Source organism: Pseudoliparis swirei, chromosome 10, assembly GCF_029220125.1.
Source record: "Pseudoliparis swirei isolate HS2019 ecotype Mariana Trench chromosome 10, NWPU_hadal_v1, whole genome shotgun sequence".
Lineage (NCBI taxonomy): Eukaryota > Metazoa > Chordata > Actinopteri > Perciformes > Liparidae > Pseudoliparis > Pseudoliparis swirei.
This window is the reverse complement of record NC_079397.1, coordinates 3,680,918-3,701,322: the sequence shown is the minus strand read 5'-3', so window position 1 is coordinate 3,701,322 and position 20,405 is coordinate 3,680,918. Positions and strand designations below refer to the sequence as shown.

General features: G+C 45.6%; 1 protein-coding gene across 3 annotated transcripts in view; it reads left to right on the top strand.

The window, feature by feature from the left end:
• Positions 1-20,405, top strand: part of LOC130200744 (serine/arginine repetitive matrix protein 1) — a 67,243-nt gene that overhangs the window by 22,616 nt on the left and 24,222 nt on the right. For 2 of the 3 annotated variants that reach the window (XM_056425251.1, XM_056425253.1), the window contains exons 7-10: positions 3,315-3,506; positions 7,627-7,697; positions 8,838-8,943; positions 16,738-16,965. In XM_056425251.1, coding sequence (XP_056281226.1) covers positions 3,315-3,506; positions 7,627-7,697; positions 8,838-8,943; positions 16,738-16,965 — 597 coding nt within the window. The remainder of the gene's footprint in view (positions 1-3,314; positions 3,507-7,626; positions 7,698-8,837; positions 8,944-16,737; positions 16,966-20,405) is intronic. The other variant, XM_056425252.1, reaches the window with a different exon arrangement.

Here is a 20,405-nt window from a genome sequence, read left to right as displayed (position 1 = left end):
CTCAAGACTACAGAATCAAAATAAACTATTACAACCTAACAGGCGCTTCACAACAGTGAAACACCACTTTGGTCATGAGTGCAATCTGCAGAATTCAAAAGGCTCCTCTTGGACCGTAAAGGAACTCCACCCCGGTCACATGACCTCCCGGTCACGTGACCTCCCGTCCCCGCCACGAAGCGGCCGGCTTGTCTTGATTCTGCGTCTCTTTCCTCCGGAGTTTGAGGGAGGCGAGTTTAAACACGACGAGGCGACACAGGCCGTCTCCCGGTGAGCAGCGACCTCTAAAGACGCGTAAAAGCTCCAAGCTTCACAGGAACGGAACCTTTAACCCTCTGACGTCTGGCTGAACCCAGGGACCTCACTTCAGGCATGGAACCACCGGCCCGGTGACTTTGAGTCGAGGGAACCGGCCCCTTCCTGCGGCGCTTTAAGAGCTTTACGTCACAGACGTCGGCTGTAGTCTGACAATAATCCATAATTATGGGATTGGACGTTATAACTGCTGCTAACCGTTTGTTTCCATCTCTTCGTGGCTCCCGGTGACGTTTCAATTAGACGCGGTGGCCCCTGGTACAGAAGGGGGAGGGGCTTATCTGAGCGCTCACTGTCGGGTCTTTGTGTCGGCAGCAAATGTTGCCCAACAAAAGCAGTAAATGTGTGTGTGTGTGTGGTGAGCTGCTGAGAGAGACATGAGCCAGTGAAGACTTCCTAATCCCCGACAAGGTGTTTAACCTGCCTGCTTGACCCGAACCTCCATCTGACCCCCGGCGACCTTTGCCCCTTGGATGTGTGGGGGGGGGGGGGGGGATCAGGGCGTCCGTTGCCGTGGCGACCGCGGCTTGATAAAAATGAACTCGGGGGGCTCAAGCCAAACTGTGAGCTGATGCTTCCAGACTGATTTCCATCATGAAGCTCCGTCTACATTTGTAAAGAAGGTGGCAGATTCAAAGCTCCGCCGAGCTGGATTCTGATTGGACGGACAGAGATTTGCGTGATCAGCCTCGATCACGCACTGAAACGAGAAGAACGTTCCATCTCGATAATGCGTCACGACGATAATGGAACTAAATAATTTTTCATCTGCGGCCCGAAAGCTTTGAAAAGGAAAATATTCAACATCTGATTTCCAAAAGATTTTCAGCATCCAGAGATCTGAAAGATTTGAGTTTGGACAATTTGAGAAGAAGTCACAGATTGTCACAATGGAAGGACGTGAAGCCACGTAGGAATGGGTAAACATGAAGCGCCGAGAGGATTCATCCTTTATCTGATGGGCGTGTCTTGATATGAGGGCTCTGGAGAACATGGCTCTAATCTGGTCAGATTAGGGAGTAACAAGCGGTCAGGATCTCCTTCTGTCATGAGGTGTTTACTCAAAGTGTGTCTGTGGTCTTCCTCCCTCCGGTGGGGGGGCGTCTGACGCCTCACTCACGAGACGACTCCTGTGTTATCTGCCGCTGTGTTTGCCGAGTGTCCTTCGATCCGGCGGCGACCTTCAGGCTGACGATGGGTCTAATAATAATAATAACGTCCCGCCACATTGAGTGACTCGGTCATCCCCGGGGTTTCCTCTCAACGACTCCTCGACTCGTCAACCTGAGGGATCGCGTTCCCACGCAGACACGTGTGTGAGGCCTCCCAACTGTAAACACTGACAGGGTGTGTGTGTGTGTGTGTGTGTGAGGTACCTGTGTGGAATCCCCTCGGCGTGGAGTGGCAGCTCCACTCCCGGCGTGGGCCGGTGGATTTGCATGGGCAGCGAGCCACGCCGCCACCGAGCCGCTTTTAATTGGGTGTGACGGTGAGAACCTCGGAGCCCGGGGGGAGGGAGGGAGGGAGGGAGGGAGGGAGTTTTTTGGGGGGTTTCTGTGTTCTTATCTCTGAGGAGTTGAAGCGATTGTAAACACGCTCACGAGGTACAACTCGTGTTTCCGCCGTTGGTAACCACGTCGTTTCTCCCAGTCCGAACGGAAACATCTCGACAACATGTGGAGAGACGTTTGTGGCTGAATCCCTCACACGGTGGTGGTCCTCCGTTTGTGGTTCTGCCATGACACTTGGGATGCTCTCTTTCATGTTCCCTCCCGGGGGGGAGAACTGCAAGTGCCATTTGTATTTAGTAATAAATGAGTTTCCTCTGGTGGGTGGAAGGAGCGTTGACACGGGGAGTTAGATCAGAGGACAAGGAAAGAGAGAAGGAGCCAGCATGGGATGCTTTCTGGTGCATCCAACTGGCACCAAATCCACTATATCCACTATATCTACGATATATACTATCTACTATATCCACTATATCTACTATATATACTATCTACTATATCCACTATATCTACGATATATACTATCTACTATATCCACTATATCCACTAAAAACTAAATCTACTATCTACTATATCCACTGTATCTACTATATATACTATCCACTATATCCACTAACAACTATATCTACTATCTACTATCTACTATATCCACTATATCCACTAACAACTATATCTACTATCTACTATCTACTATATCCACTATATCTACTATATATACTATGTACTATATCCACTATGTACTATATCCACTATATCCACTAAAAACTATATATACTATCTACTATATCCATTATATCTACTATATATACTATCTACTATATCCACTATATCTACTATATATACTATCTACTCTATATCCACTATATCCACTAAAAACTATATATACTATCTACTATATCCATTATATCTACTATATATACTATCTACTATATCCACTATATCTACTATATATACTATCTACTATATCCACTATATCCACTATATCTACTATATATACTATCTACTATATCCACTATATCCACTAAAAACTATATCTACTATCTACTATATCTACTATATATACTATGTACTATATCCACTATGTACTATATCCACTAAAAACGATATATACTATCTACTATATCCACTATATCTACTATATATACTATCTACTATATCCACTATATCCACTATATCTACTATCTACTATATCCACTATATCTACTATATATCTACTATATCCACTATATCCACTATATCTACTATATCCACTATATCCACTATATCTACTATATATACTATCTACTATATCCACTATATCCACTAAAAACTATATCTTCTATCTACTATTTCTACTATCTACTCTATCCACTATATATGTCATGTGGCTCTGGAAGGCCTCGTCTCCCCCAGCAGGAGGACCGGATGTCTCGCGGTCCGTTCAGATATCCTCGTTGTTCTCCGTCATTATTATTTCCTGGTGTTTCAGACGTTGTCGTCTCCCCTCCTCAGAGCTGTCTCCCGGCCTGGCGGCGCTGACGGTGGGCTGCGACTCCGGGAATCTGGGCTCGCTGTCCCGGGTCCGGCTGCTCCTCCTGGACCGACCGCAGCCCGAGACCCTGCCGGGGCTCTACGGTCCGGAAGAGGATCTCTTCTCGCCGACGGAGGACTGGTCTGATCTCAGGATGCGGTATGCTCCAGAAGGTACACATTGATGTATCTATAGAGCAGTAATCATGTTTAAATGTCGATAAAGAATAAAATCTAGCTTTAAAATCCACCAAAACACAGTGAAACTAGAACGGGCGCTCGGTAGAGCGCATACCTTCGCATATCACAAGACTGGGCATTGAATTATGAACATGTTGGCATTAGTTGCATGCCGATTGGATAAAAATTGACCGTGCTATGGTAAAAAGAAGATATTGACCTTTCCATGACCTTGACCTTTGACCCGATTGATCCCAAAATCTAATCAAATGGTCCCTGGAGAATAACCAATCATCCCACCAAATTTCATGCGATTCGGTTTTAAACTTTTTTTGTTATGCGAGGAACACGCATACAAATAAATAAATAAATAAATACACGGCGATCAAAACATTCCCTTCCGCATTTTCAATGCGAAGGTAATAAATAAAAGAAAGCACTAAAAGCCACAATTTCATGCGTAATAATTGGTTGGAAACCTAATTTAAACTGCTTTGAACTCAAAACTAATATAATTTGTCAAAATAAACATAAAACACGTTTAACAGCTGTAAGAATAAAACTTCCTCAGATTGTAAAGCACTCTGAGACAAATTTGTAATTTGTAAAAATGGGCTCTACAAATAAACTGAATTGAATTGAATAGAACCGATATCCATATCCTCAGTCGAAGAAAGTGTTTGCTGAAGATTAAATAAACATTGAGAGGAAGTGATGAAGCCACATACACACAGATTAAGACCAGGATTAACCTCGTGATACGAGCAGCAGTCGAGAAAGAGGAAGTTCAGGCTCCAGGAGAGGCGACACTTTCCTTTCTGACTTTTGAAAACGTCTTGATTCCGTCAAAAGTCTCTGATTTGTGGCTCATGTGAAACCGCTGCTTGTTGTTGTTGTTGTTTATTGTGAGCGTGTGTTTGTGAAGCGTGACGATGAATCTCAGCTCGCTCGGTCGACGCCTCCCGCTCCCACCGAATATTTCTGACAGTTTGAATGAGATTGTCTGATAAGCAAAAACCGTCACTTTTAATAACAGGGAGCTGTCAACAGGTGTGTGCGTGTGTGCGTGTGTGCGTGTGTGCGTGTGTGTGTGTGTGTGTGCAAACAGCGGGAAAAGCCCACCGGTTGCCCAGAGGCGTGTTCTCTCCGTCCGCGGCCGGCCTTGAGCGTGAGCGCCGCCTCTCATCGGCTCCCAGGCGTGCCGCTGCAAGCGCCGCTTAACCGCCCCCCCCCCTCCCCCCCCAGCTGAAAAGGCGTGGCCGCTCCGAGAGGAAAAGGTTTACAGGGATATCGGGTCGTGCCGTATTAATAAAGATCAAACCGCTGGAGTGGATCATTAACCTGGGAAAGTCCGACTGAGATAGCCGGAGACACTTAGAAGCGAGCGCAACAATGGAGGAGAGGGCGTGTGCAGACGGCCCGTTGTTTATAGTCTGATAACGCATCGGGGGGCGAGATAAACATCGCAGACGTTTCAAGGTTCAGTTCAAGCAAATTATGAAAAGCACATCTCCCACTTAACGTCAGAGAGGTCGGGTTCATTTGTCCAGGTATTGAGATGTACGGCGTTCAGACGGTGTGCCTCTATCCCACTATGACAGGAAGGTGTGTGTGTGTGTGTGTGTGTGTGTGTGTGTGTGTGTGTGCATATGCTGTTGGACCATCTGACAAGTTGAGGCCTACACACACTTCTGATGGCTCGGTCACATCCCTTAAAGCCAGTGTGAGACACACACAGGAATACAGCGACGATGTTCACCCCGATATATATATATATATATATATATATATATATTATATATTACATTACATTACATGTCATTTAGCAGACGCTTTTATCCAAAGCGACTTACAATAAGTGCATTTCAACCTAGAGTACAAACTAAGAACAACAAGAATACAGGAAGTAACATTTCCTCAACATAGTCGAACTACAAAAGTACCATTAGTAAGTGCTATTTAAGTGCCACTGAAGTGCTAATCTGTGTTTTAATCCAGATATAGTCGGAAAAGGTGTGTTTTCAGTCTCCGACGGAAGATGTAGAGACTTTCTGCTGTCCTGATGTCAGTGGGGAGCTCGTTCCACCACTGAGGAGCAGGACAGCTATAAGGTCTGGATGTAGAGTGATGAGCTCGAGGTGCAGGAGTCACAAGTCGGTTGGCTGTTGCCGAGCGGAGCGAACGTGCCGGGGTGTACGGTGTGACCATATCCCGGATGTAGACGGGGCCCGATCCGCTCAGAGCACGGTACGCCAGAACCAGTGTTTTGAAGCGGATGCTGCAGCCACGGTAACCAGTGGAGAGAGCGGAGGAGCGGAGTGGTGTGGGTGAATTTCGGGAGGCTGAAGACCAGTCGAGCTGCTGCATTCTGGATGAGCTGCAGAGGTCGGATGGCCTTAGCAGGTAGACCAGCCAGGAGGGAGTTGCAGTAGTCAAGGCGTGAAATGACCAGAGCCTGGATCAGAACCTGTGCCGCCTTCTGAGTAAGAAGAGGCCGTGTTCTCCTGATGTTGTGCAGCATGTACCTACAGGAACGCGCTGTCGCAGTGATGTTGGCCGTCAGGGAGAGTTGACTGTCGAGTGTCACCCCGAGGTTCCTGGCAGTCAGGGTAGGGGCCAACACAGAGCTGTTGAAGGTGGTAGTCAGGTCATGGGTGGGGGAGCCTTTCCCTGGAAGGAATAGTATATATATATATATACCTTGATATATCGTCACTAAGCACATAGTTGTTTGTTGCGATAGTAACGCTCTGAGTGTTGGTTGTTGCTGCCTCCACAAAAATTAAGGAGGAAGCGTACACGACCGACGCCGGTGAGCCAACATTAGGCCGGCGTCTTTTGATTGGAGCACAGAGTGAAAAGGGGCGGGACTTATAGCGTTTTTTGCGTTTGCTGGCCAGGTGTGCAGTGCAGAAGTAAGAAAGACATTAGGCCGGCGTCTCTTGATTTACTGTTCGCTACACATCAGCTTGTTACCTTCGCATTGAAAATGCGGAAGGTTATGTTTTGATCGCCGTGTATTTATTTATGTATTTATTTGTATGCGTGTTACTCGCATAACTCAAAAAGTATTAAACCGAATCGCATGAAATTTGGTGGGATGATTGGTTATTATCCGAGGACCATTTGATTAGATTTTGGGATCGATCGGGTCAAAGGTCAAGGTCATGAAAAGGTCAAAATCTTCTTTTTACCATAGCGCGGTCCATTTTTATCCAATTGGCATGCAACTAATGCCAACATGTTCATAATTCAATGCCCAATCTTGTGATATGCGAAGGTATGCGTTCTAGTTAGCTGGTGTTTTGAGAACAACCGGTAACTTTGAAATGTGAGTACAGACGTTGTTCTGCGTCCATGAGGACTGACAGTCATCTCACCTCTGAACCGACGGTATCCACGTACAGGAGAGGGGAAGGTTGGCCGAGGTTCTGCCCGGTTCCGAGCTCGCTCAACTGTTATTGGAGCACAGAGCGAAAAGGGGCGGGCCTTATACAGTTGTTGCGATTGCTGGCCAGGTGTGTCATGGCAAACTAATCCGGTTCACGGACACCGGCACCGCTTTCTCCTGAAGAATCTGATTTTGCAGAAATCCTTTGAAATTCCACTGAGCCCCGTTGTTTTCAGAGAAGCTGAAATCAGAAATAACAGAAAACCTGGAATAATAAAACCAAACCTATCGGCACGGCGGCGTATACATCCCCCGATGCAAGCGAGAAAATATTCGTGTTTGCAACTTAAACACGACCGCCGTGGTGCTTTGTGTTTGTCTTCTTTCTGTTCCACCGATGTCGACAACAAGAGAGAAGCTCGTCTTTCCTCTCTCTGTGTCTCCAGAACAATGTTCGCACCTGGCACGCTCCCGCGGACAGGTGCTCCCCAGAGGGTTTGTGTCGCTCTATTCTGATGCCATTATTTGCTCAGAGGTTAAGAGACATAATTGGAACTAATGCACGAAATTACTCATATCTGTGCACACACACTCGGGCACAAAAGGCGAGTGCGGGTAAGTGTGCGCCGGGGGCCGCCGCTTATGTACACACGGGGCGCGCGCTGCAAACACTCTGCCGCTTCCTCTCCTCTCCGACGCCGTGTCCCGTGTGGTTTCCGTCAGGTGGCTCGAGGCCCCTCACAGCCGGCTCTGGAAAGTGTGACTCTGCAGGGAAAGCTCATGGAGACAAGTCGGTGAGTGCCGCCGCCCCCTTTGTGCACGCCGCCTTTCACTCTCCTACCCCCCCCCCCCTCCTCCGTCAATCCATCACATGTTCCTCCAGAAAGCAAACACTAGACCTTTCGACATTCAACTCCTATCGGACAATAACCCCCCCAAAAAACCTGGCGCAGTCACCAGCCGACACCGGCCCCCCCCCCTTCTTACAGACTTGAACTGGGTGCATTTATAACCGTCAGCCCAGTCAGCGGCGCCCGAATTGTTGTTGATAATTGAGACACAATATAACAGAGGGCACGCGGCGTGCAGCAGGTGCGTGGTTAATCAGTCACGGGCTGCAGGAGGAGGGGGAGGCCCGACTGTACAGGCGCAGGCGTAGGGGTCTGGGGGGGGGGCACTTGGCTAAACAACCGACACGGTGGGATTCTTTCAGAGGATGCACCACCGCTAGGATCAGACAGGGGTTGAGGGGGAGGGGGTGGGAGGGGGAGGGACCTGCGCACGTTGGGCTGCAGCGGAATGGACGCAGGTGCTCCACGTGATCTGCGATTAATCCCCCCCCCCCCCCTTTATGACGAATGAGAAGCGGGGCCCCTGAAAAGCATGAATGAGCCCCATAAGCCCCCCCGCAATTACCCCAAACCACAAAGACGAGCCGGATTCATACGGAGCGTTTGCATAATGCGCCTCACCGACGCAAGAACCCCCACCGGAGCGTTGAGGAAGATGAGAAGGTGATGAAACAGTGGAGGTTTATTTGGACGAAGGAGAGGAGGCCGCTTTCTTTTCACGCTCCTGACAATAATCTGCGACGTTGAAACTTTAATCGTTTGACAGTTTGAGAAAAAAAAAAGTCTTCGAAGGTTGATACCGTCCAGTCTCGTCGTCACGGTGATGTTACCAGGCAAGACTCGAAGTCCCTCCTCCCAGCCGAGAGATAGTCGGACACACACACACACACACACACACACACACACACACACACACACACACACACACACACACACACACACACACACACCTGATCTCAGACACCGTCAATCAGAGCTGTGCAAATAGGATTAGGAATTATATATATTTTTTAAAGTTATCCACACAGAAAATAAATCTGCGACCGGCCGGGTTTGTCCACCCTGTCCTGTGTCTCCCTGCAGGATGAGTCCGATGGAGGTTCTGGGTCTCCGTCTTCGTGGATCATCGACCCGAGTCCGTCTCTGCACATGCTCAGATCCGCCCTGTCCCCCTGCCGGTCCGACCACGGTACTGCATCCCTCAAACGACCCAGAATAAGACTCGTTACTCTTCTTCTCTCTGTGTGTGTGTGTGTGTGCATGTGTGTGTGTGTGTGTGTGTGTCGCCATAGTTTAAAACGGGTCGCTCTCTCTTCAGAGCCTCTCACAACAACAGTTAATCAATACAAGAGCCCGTCTTCACCATTAGCGTCTGATCCGGTGAAAGCCCCCCGGCCCCCCGGCCCCCCTGTCGGCTCTGGTTTACGAGCGGCCATTGTCTCCTCGCTGTCGGCGCTGTGTTTGGCGTTCCCTCGCCTCCGGTACACTTAAGCCCGCTTAATCCTCGCGAGGGGGCCAGCTGGCGCTCCGTATCACCTTCACCTGTGCGGCCGGCTCGTGTGCATTCATGAGGGACGCGTTCGACTTGGAGAGCCCCGCCCGACCACATCTGTCGGGCGGTTCGTTTCCTCTCCGTCCTCTCGTGTCAGTCGTCGTTCCGTCGGGCTAATGGTCCGTGGCGTTCGGCGTTCCTCCAGGCTGCCTCCGTCACGTCGGTGATTGATACGTCTGCGGGCCGCCGCTCGCCGTCGAGGCCGAAGGCGGCCGCCACGCGTCTTCCTTATGCAACATGGCCGGCGGAGCTCTGGATGCATCGACCGGTGCGCGCCGGGTGCCGATCGAGGCCGGTCTTCAGCTTCCCCGCTGTGTGCCGGTCGGTTTGAGGGCCTCCCCATTGGCTCCCCAATTTGCTGCTAGCTTTTTATTTTTAAATCCAGGCGATTGGGCAACAGCTCTGTTCCCCATCTCTGCTTTCACGCTCCCATCCGTCTCGAACATGGTTCTCTCAAGCCCTTTTTTAATTGGCTAACGGGGCGTCAAGCTGATACGCCACTTGGCACGGTGTCTCTGGAGGTGCAGAAGCTCTTTTATAACGGAAAGGGAAACTCACTGGTGGACTAACGACTGATTTAGGGCAGTGGTTCTCAAATGGTGGTGCGTGGACCCCTGGGGGTACGTGAAGGCCCTCTAGGGGGTACGTGAGATATGTTTTAAATATATTTAAAACTAGAATGGGCACTCGGTAGAGCGCATACCTTCGCATATCACAAGATTGGGCATTGAGTTATGAACATGTTGGCATTAGTTGCATGCCAATTGGATAAACATTGACCGTGCTATGGTAAAAAGAAGATTTTGACCTTTCCATGACCTTGACCTTTGACCCGATTGATCCCAAAATCTAATCAAATGGTCCCCGGATAATAACCAATCATCCCACCAAATTTCATGCGATTCGGTTTAAAACTTTTTTTGTTTTGCGAATAACACGCATACAAATAAATGAATAAATAAATAAATAAATACACGGCGATCAAAACATAACCCTCCGCATTTTCAATGCGAAGGTAATGAGCATCCATTAAAAAAAGCCTTTAAAAATAGTTATTTAATAAATATTCAATCAAATATGACTGTAAATTCATAAACTGAATTGTATATATTGTATATTATATGCAAAATGCTGCGTGTTGCATCTTTTTTTCAACCCAAAAATGCTTTAATAATAATAATAATACATTTCTATAGCGCTTTTCAAAATACTCAAAGACACTTTACAACACGTAGTTGAAATATCCTAAAAGCTATGCAATAAAAATAACTAAAATTACAATAAAAACAAACGATAAAAGCAAATAAGAACGTAGAGAGCACACAATCACGCTTTGCACTGGTCGTGGGGTACGAGGCTGAAAGCAGCATTTCACAGGCGGTGCACCACTCAGATAAAGGTGGAGAGGCCCTGGTCTGGGGCCCCGGGATGCACCTCCACCCTGACACTGGGCGACATGTTCCTCGTCATCCCTGGAGCGAGGAACGAGTCGTATACAGTTTAACAGTCTTCTGTTTCTTCAAAGAAGGTTTGATTTATTAGCTTGTTAAAGCTATACAATGTACATCCATTGTCATCGCGTACGATGTCTGAAAAAAATAGCCTTCGGCGTTAAAACGCCTTTTTTTTCTTCTCCCTCTCAAAGCGACAAAAGCTTCCAGTGTGCGACTCCCCGGTAAGAATCAGGCAAACGGGACGAACGAAGGAAGACGTCACCCGGAGGATCTCGGGGACGGCTTGTGTGCTTTGACCTTTTTATTTGGAGGCCAAAGGCATGGTCACACTCTGTGTGTGTGGGGGGGGGGGGGGGTCATCAGCAGGGCGTGGAGGGGGTCACGCCTGAGGTCACGCCGTCTCTAAAAAAAGATGCTCAGTGTGTGGTGTGCCTTTGTGTGAATAGGTGAGATTTGGTTTCCCTGGAGGTGCGAGCCATTAAACCCTCTGAATGGGGCTCCAGAGTAATGGAGGGAGGGACCCCATGACGGCTCCGTGTGGACGAGACGGGGGGGAAAGTTGATTAGTTCACATGGCCGACCGCTGATTAACATTTAGATTGAGGCAAAATAAGTTGAAAATAAAAACTATCATATATATACAGGACTGTCTCAGAAAATTAGAATATTGTGATAAAGTTCTTTATTTTCTGTAATGCAATTAAAAAAACAAAAATGTCATGCATTCTGGATTCATTACAAATCAACTGAAATATTGCAAGCCTTTTATTTTTTTAAATATTGCTGATTATGGCTTACAGCTTAAGAAAACTCTAAAATCCTATCTCATAAAATTTTAATATTTCCTCAGACCAAGTAAAAAAAAAGATTTATAACAGCTGAGTGTTTGTCAAGGCTCAGGAAACCCTTGCAGGTGTTTCGAGTTAATTAGACAATTCAAGTGATTTGTTTAATACCCTACTAGTATACTTTTTCATGATATTCTAATATTTAGAATAGAATATACACTTTTATTAATCTAGAGATAGGATATTTGAGTTTTCTTAAGCTGTAAGCCATAATCAGCAATATTAAAAGAATAAAAGGCTTGCAATATTTCAGTTGATTTGTAATGAATCCAGAATGCATGACATTTTTGTTTTTTTAATTGCATTACAGAAAATAAAGAACTTCATCACAATATTCTAATTTTCTGAGACATTCCTGTATACACACTACCGTTCAAAAGTTTGGGGTCACTTAGAAATGTCTTTATTTTTCAAAGAAAAGCACTGTTTTTTCAATAAAGATAACATTAATCAAAAATACACTCTATACATTGTTAATGTGGTAAATGACTATTCTAGGTGGAAACGTCTGGTTTCTAATGAAATATCTCCAGAGGTGTATAGAGGCCCATTTCCATCAACGATCACTCCAGTGTTCTAATGGTACATTGTGTTTGATAATCGCCTTAGAAGACTAATATCTGATTAGAAAACCCTTGTGCAATTATGCTAGCACAGCTGAAAACAGTTATGCTGGTGATATAAGCTATAACTGGCCTTCCTTTGAGCTTGAAGTTTGAAGAACAAAATTAATACTTCAAATATTAATCATTATTTCTAACCTTGTCAATGTCTTGACTATATTTTATATTCAATTTTCAATTCATTTGATAAATAAAAGTGAGTTTTCATGGAAGACACGAAATTGTCTGGATGACCCCAAACTTTTGAACGGTAGTGTATATATAACCAAAAAGGTTTCATTTCCAATCCAACAACACATTCATCTCCACCCTAACCCTAACCCTTGTTGGGGTCTCTAAGCTGCTTTTGATGTTCTGGCCTGCAACTAAACTCATAAGCAGCCGAGTTCAGCTTTTTTTTAATGTATTTTATTTTATTTGGAAACATTGACAGGTACATTGGATTGGATTCAATCTATTGTCATTGCACAGAGTATACAGGTCCACATGCAACACAATGTGTTCTCTGCATTTATCCCATCCTTAGTTGTTAAGGAGCAGTGGGCTGCAGTGACAAGCACTGGGAGCAACTGGGGGTTCAGTGCCTTGCTCAAGGACACTTCGACTTGCAACTAATGGGGAGAGCGGGGATCAAACCGGCAACCTTGGGGTTGTAGGATGACCCCCTTACCCCACTGAGCTACATAACAAAGTACATTTGTACTTTTTGAAGGTGTCACCATCATTATTCACACAAACGGTTAAAAGGTAACTCGTGGAAAGAGCAGACTCAAAGATATCTGGACTTTTAGTTCCAAATCCACTATATCCGACATTTCCCATAATGCACCTGCATAACTTCGTGAGTCAAAATCACTTTTTTTGAGAGCTATATCAAGACTTTATGCGACGGTCTTACAAAAAAAGAAATGACAATTTTCCTTTACCCCATGAGCCGGTGGTCTGATGCCCGTCGACCAGTCCTGAGATTAAAGTGGCGCTGCCACTCCCCAGAGAGGTGAAGACCTTTTGTCCGTTTCTGCTCATCAGAAAATTCATAGGTAGAATAATCCCTGCCCTCATAACTGTTTCATGGCCGTGGCCCCGGTCACTCCGACAGTTTAACATTCAGCTGCTGCTAAAGACGTCAGCGGCCCTCGTCGACGTGGCGATGTGCGGCCACAAAAGAGCGCTAATCTGAACTGACCCCGGCGGATTGTTCCAGGAAAAGCTGAGGAAGCGACGGGACAGATTAGCCCCCCGAAGGACAGAGATGGTGCGAGGCAGAGATTAGTCGTGTACTAAAGCGAGGATCGTTTCCCCCCCGGAGGACCACACACTGCCAGTGTAGCCGTGTCGCCATTGTCTCACAAATCCTGCGGCGCTTCCCGAAGGGAAAGCAAGCCGGACTCGAGCCCTTTGATTGGCACTTGTCAGGACTGATAGAGAGGCTGACGTGTCGGGAAAGCTTCGTTAAAGGAGCCCTGAAAGGAAAATCCCCTCTCCCATGAATAATAAATTGGGGAGGATTTTCCTTTTTCTTCTCTTTCTTCTTCCTATTCTGCCTTTCTCTCTGCAGATAGAGGAGAGAAAGCTCTGGGTGGCATCAGTGAATGGCCTCATGCTCATCCCTTTCTCAAACACGCAAAGAAAGAGATACAAGTCCAACCTTCTTGCCTGCGCCTGGTGAAGGGCAGGCTGTGTGTGTGTGTGTGTGTGTGTTGGGCGGCGTGTGTGTTTTATTGTCTCCGGCGCCCCTTTTTCTCTCCTGATGAACTCGGGAGGGGATTTGACTCTGTAGCCCAAATCCAGCTATCTGCTGTGTTCAGATGCTGCGGTTGTCATGGTAACGTGCTGTGTGTGTGTGTTTGTGTGTGTGTGTTTTTAAGATGGGCTCTTGTTTCCAGCCTGGACTCACCAGTAATCACTGCTGTGCATTCATGGATTAGGCCGTGTTGGAGGTTAGGAGAGGAGGAAACCAAATCCTGAATAATTGTAGTTAGAGTGTACACGAAGGGCCGTTGATGATGTCATCGTCAGGAAATTAATTATCAACTAATTCTTTACTTTGGGGAAAGATTTAGGAAGTTTTGTTGCTTTCTTTTTTTTCTATCTCAGGAAAATTAATATCTCTTGATTTTGATTCTTTTGATGCGACAAAACAAGCGGTTTGATACGAGCTCGCCGTGGTACGGTGGCCCTGAGCAGCCAAAACCCAAACACATGCAGAGACGATGCTACGTGATACACACAAGATGTTCACCGTATAATATTGCGCAGTGTATTGTTTTATCACTCTTAGAATTGATAAATAAGGTATATTTAATTCAGTATGTCACCTCCACCACTAACACCAAGGTGAAAGATACAAGCGTAATACTTAATTGAAGTTATAAAGTTATGTAATGTTACTTTCAGTAGCAAATAACTTGTTGTACAACTTTAGTGAGCAAACTAATGGAAGAAAAAAAAAATTACTGCAAAAAGCTTCACGTAATCATGTCATTTAACGTTAGTTATATAATATTATTATTATATACCTGTAAAATACACCGTTTAGTAAACATTGAATACATGCGATAGTTTATTCTCCTATGAGGAGCATGTTATACTATATATATTCTAATATTTTATCGATTAAACAATTAATCGTTTTAATTGTAAACATTAAACAACAAATGAATCTAAAAGAAAAATAAACACAGATTTATTTGGATGTCGTGTTTGAAGCATTGAAGGAAAAGTTAAACTCATTCATCTCAACGTCACTGGAGCTTCGCCATGTTCGATGTTGCATCGTGAACGCGAGAAATGATGAATTCTGCGCTCCGGAGACGAACACATTTCTCCCGCCGCCGCCGCCGCCGTCTGCCTCTGGTGACATTGAGCCTCCGGCGGGACGTGGCGGCGGCGAGCGGCGAGCGTGTGATTGTGTGAGTGTGTTCAGCGTGGCGGATGACGGCCCGTCCACCGAGACGCGGCTCCATCAATCTGAGCCGCTGACCTCACCGCGGGACAAATGGATCCTCGCTCCGGGGGGACGGCGCCATGAATCTGCCGCCTGTCACAGGGAAAACCTGGAAAAGTCATGGGATTAAAAAATGGGGAAATTAAATCCTAAAAAGTGTTTTAAAAGTCATGGAAATGTGTTTTATTCACATGTTCATTTAAGCTGAGGAGGAAATAATTAAGATGTTTTTTTTTTTTAAAGAGACGCTCAAAACGTTTTTTAACATTTTATTTGAATTTACATAAGTGTTTTAAAAAAAAATCTAAACTATTGTCTCATTCATTTGAGTCTTTTAAGGTTTTTACTGTATGCTTTGGAATTCTCTTTGTTAGTTTAAATACGACTTTTTCTCACTTTTTCATGTTTACACCGAGATTTCACAAAATGTTTGGACATGGAAATTCGGTTTTAAAGTCCTAGAAGCCCATTGGTCGACATGTGTGTGACCCCTGTCCATTGGTCGACATGTGTATGAACCCTGTCCATTGGTCCCCATATGTGTGACCCCTGTCCATTGGTCCACATGTGTGTGACCCCTGTCCATTGGTCATGTGTATGACCCCTGTCCATTGGTCCCCATGTGTGTGACCCCTGTCCATTGGTCCACATGTGTGTGACCCCTGTCCATTGGTCCACATGTGTGTGACCCCTGTCCATTAGTCCACATGTGGATGAACCCTGTCCATTGGTCCACATGTGTGTGACCCCTGTCCATTAGTCCACATGTGTGTGACCCCTGTCCATTGGTCCACATGTGTGTGACCCCTGTCCATTGGTCCACATGTGTGTGACCCCTGTCCATTGGTCCACATGTGTGTGACCCCTGTCCATTAGTCCACATGTGGATGAACCCTGTCCATTGGTCCCCATGTTTGTGACCCCTGTCCATTGGTCCACATGTGTGTGACCCCTGTCCATTGGTCCACATGTGTGTGACCCCTGTCCATTAGTCCACATGTGGATGAACCCTGTCCATTGGTCCACATGTGTGTGACCCCTGCTGTCAGCTACTCCACCGGTCAAGCTTCCTCCTCCTAATGAATAGAAACATCTCCAAACGTCTCCCCCCCCCCCCCACCCACACTCGACGCGAGCAACGGCAAAAAGTAGCGTGAAGAAAAGAGTCCGAGGCTCTGACAATCGGAGCGCCTCCTCAAAGCTCAAGTCTGCATTGACGGCGCTCTTTGTCTCCACCTCCGAGTGTGTTCTGTGGACTTCACATTGGGGGCTCGTGATTGGCCGGTCAGTGACAACAACAAAAATGGGTCGCTGTTTAAAGTTTCGGGGAGAAGCTGAAAGGACCGAAGGGAGAAGCGACTGTGGCGTTTCAGGAGAACAATGTCATGTTTATGAAATGGTTCAGGAGCTTCTTCCTCCTCCACGACCATGAATACGTGTGTTTCCTACTTTGTGATGACAGTGTTTCTATTTTAAAAAGTTAATCTGAGCAATAAGCAGAAAAACACCGCTGGACTTCATGAGATTGTTTTTCATGTGTTTTAAAATTGTATCTCCAGGCTCCAGCAGAGTGGAAGGGGGCCTCACCGATGAGGAGGAGGAGGAGGAGGCCAATTATCTGCGATGGGGGGGCCGAGTCGAGCCCGGGAGCCTAGACGACAGGACTGAAGAGAAGGAGAGGAGGATGGAGGAGGGGAAAACAAAGGTGCTGAACTTGCTTTCCAAACTGCAGGATGAGGCTCCACGGCCGCCCAATGGCAGCAAAGGCTGCTCCGACTTCGAGGACTGTGAGTTATGTCAAGAAAACTCGACTATAAACTATCACCTGACCCAGGTTAGAGTTAACCTGAACCTATCTTAAACTCAGACAAGATCCCACCTGGAAACACACTTCCTGGGTAGAGCTTCAAAGAGGCAAACACACTTCCTGGGTGGAGCTTCAAGGAGGCAGGACATGACACACATTACTTTGCGTTAGTCATTTGGTCATTAACCACTGAGTGCTGTGCTCTGTGGACGTCTCATGGGATGTTTAGATCCACTTTGAATGGAAGGTCATCGATGTGAAGGTCATTGATGTGAAGGTCATCATGTGAAGGTCATCATGTGAAGGTCATCATGTGAAGGTCATCATGTGAAGGTCATCATGTGAAGGTCATCATGTGAAGGTCATCATGTGAAGGTCATCAATGTGAAGGTCATTGATGTGAAGGTCATCATGTGAAGGTCATCATGTGAAGGTCATCATGTGAAGGCTTCTCAGGTTGATTACTGTCTCCTGGCGTCTTAAGCCTCCACTGGAGCAGCTTTAATCCTCTAAAGGGTTAAACATGATGAAGGAGACCTGCAGTCGGTTGAAAATAATTTGAGTGAAATTATTATCTGTTCACGCAGTAAACGGCGTGGGAAAACACAAACAGCCGAACATCTCCCAGCTCGCCCCCTCGACTCGGAACGGTCCCTTCAATTACGGCACTTGATTTTTTTTTATTTAGCCAGGAGTTCTCCAGTTTCCCTCAAGTGCCTAATTTCTAACGCCTTTTGTGAGGCCGGCGGGGTCCGACAATAGGCGCCCGCACCTCAGGTCAGGGCTGAGGGGCCGGGCCCTCTGGTCAGAGTGCTGGCGGCCATGAAAGGCGCTGATTGGACCGGTTTGTTCAGATGATAATCAAAAACCCCGCAGCTGGCGTCACCACTCGGCAGCGAGGTTATTACTAATGGAAATCCTTTGTTGTGTTACAGGAGTATGGACTCTGGTGTGTGTGTGTGTGTGTGTGTTCATTTAAAAACCAGGGGACAGTTCAGTCAGGCTGAGCTTGTGGATCCATCACTTCTGTGGAGTTTGATGTCCGCCTGTGATTATTCTGATTATTCAAAAGTTTAAGCCGTTTTCCTCTAGCGTAAACATTTGTGTGTTTTTAGTGAAATGTTTCAACAACTATGAGGTTGATTGCCGTAATATTCACCACGCACATTCATGTCCCCCCTGCGGCTGAATTCTGATAACATTAACGATCCTTTGATTGGTCATTTAGCGCCGTCTTCAGGTCTATTTGGAAATATCGACAGGTACATAACACTGTAATCATGAACTTTAACTGATATTTGCATTGTTTTTCATCTTTTTGTTGACGTATACAAACAGATAACATACCCACCCGCCCACCGGTGCACCCATAGAGTACAGGAGAATAAATACATAAAAAACTAGAACGGGCACTCGGTAGAGCGCATACCTTCGCATATCACAAGATTGGGCATTGAATTATGAACATTTTGGCATTAGTTGCATGCCAATTGGATAGAAATTAACCGTGCTATGGTAAAAAGAAGATTTTGACCTTTTCATGACCTTGACCTTTGACCTGATCGATCCCAAAATCTAATCAAATGGTCCCCGGATAATAACCAATCATCCCACCAAATTGCATGCGATTCAAGAAGATTTTGACCTTTTCATGACCTTGACCTTTGACCCGATCGATCCCAAAATCTAATCAAATGGTCTCCGGATAATAACCAATAATCCCACCAAATTTCATGCGATTCGGTTTAATATTTTTTTAGTTATGCGAGTAACACGCATACAAATAAATAAATACTCGCCGATCAAAACATAATCTTCCGCATTTTCAATGCGAAGGTAACAAGTAGCCAGACGTCTACGCATCTCAACACACACACACACACACACACACACACACACACACACCTGGTACACCCGTATGGAGACACACTTCTTTGGGAAACTCTCATCAGCCTCAGCTGAACTTTTGTACTACTCAGCAAATATTAGCGTAGTTAAAATACATCGCGAACATTACAGCTGCTAAACATCAGCTTGTTGGCGCGGACGCCTCAAAATACACAAAAGAATGCGTCTACGAAGTTTTGTTTTTCCATATCGCACACGTTCTTTGTTTGTCAACAACGGACGTCGTTGCCCAGGTGAGTGATGAGAGCGTTCTGCTCGTCTTTGATGGAAGACGCTCGCCGTGGTAACGGGCGTGGCTACAGAGAGCGCCCTGATACGATCTGTCACTTTACACGCCTGAATATTCACCAGGGGGCTTTTGTTTTGCTGTGTGTGTTTACACACACACACACACACACACACTCTCACAGTCTCCTACCTGTACTCAGTCAGCTGCCATGCGACCGGTGTTTGGCGTGAACAGATACTATGTACATAAGCAGATGTAATTATGTCCTCGGCACGAGATGATTTGTGCCGATGCCAGCTACATCTATGAAGTTTTCACTTTAATCTTTCTTATTTTTATCTTTAAACTTCTCGAGGAGCACATCGGTACTTTTAGTTCATTTGTATTCGCTGTAATAGGAATGTTTTTATTTATTAGCGGACAACAAATAACAAAGTCTAGCGTTGATTGTCATTTAAAATCTTTATTTGCGTAAATTATTCGGTTATATCCTTCAACGCCACCCGACTAAACTCCTGTTTACAACATCATTTGAAATACTTACTCGCGCTTAAAAACTTATATTAAGTAAGTAAGGAAAGTTTATTTATATTATCACAGATAAAATGACACAAAGTGCAGTACAGTAGTCAATTAGAACAATTTGACAAGAACAGAGCCGAAAACTGTTAAAAGAGCAAATATATATATATATATATATATATATGCTATATTTACTTTCCCAAGTGGAAAAGTCATGGAATATGTAAATGATTATTTCCAGGCCTGGAAAAGTCCTGAAAAAAAATGTAATCCCAAAAGTTTTGGAAAAGTCATGGAAATGTGTTTTATCCATGTTTTTATTTACGCTGAGTTTTAAATAATTGAATATGCTTTAAAAAGAATGACGCTCTAAATATAAGCCGGCATACGCTAAAGTGAACGCACCTTAACCGAAAAGACATAAATGTTTCTTCTTTTAATCTAAATTATTGTCTCTTATTCATTCGTGTCATTTAAGGTTATTACCTTCGCATTGAAAATGCGGAAGGTTATGTTTTGATCGCCGTGTATTTATTTATTTATTCGTATGCGTGTTATTCGCAAAACTCAAAAAGTATTGAACCGAATCGCATGAAATTTGGTGGGATGATTGGTTATTATCCGGGGACCAGTTGATTAGATTTTGGGATCGATCGGGTCAAAGTTCAAGGTCAAAGGTCATGAACAGGTCCAAATCTTCTTGAATCGCATGCAATTTGGAGGGATGATTGGTTATTATCCGGGGACCATTTGATTAGATT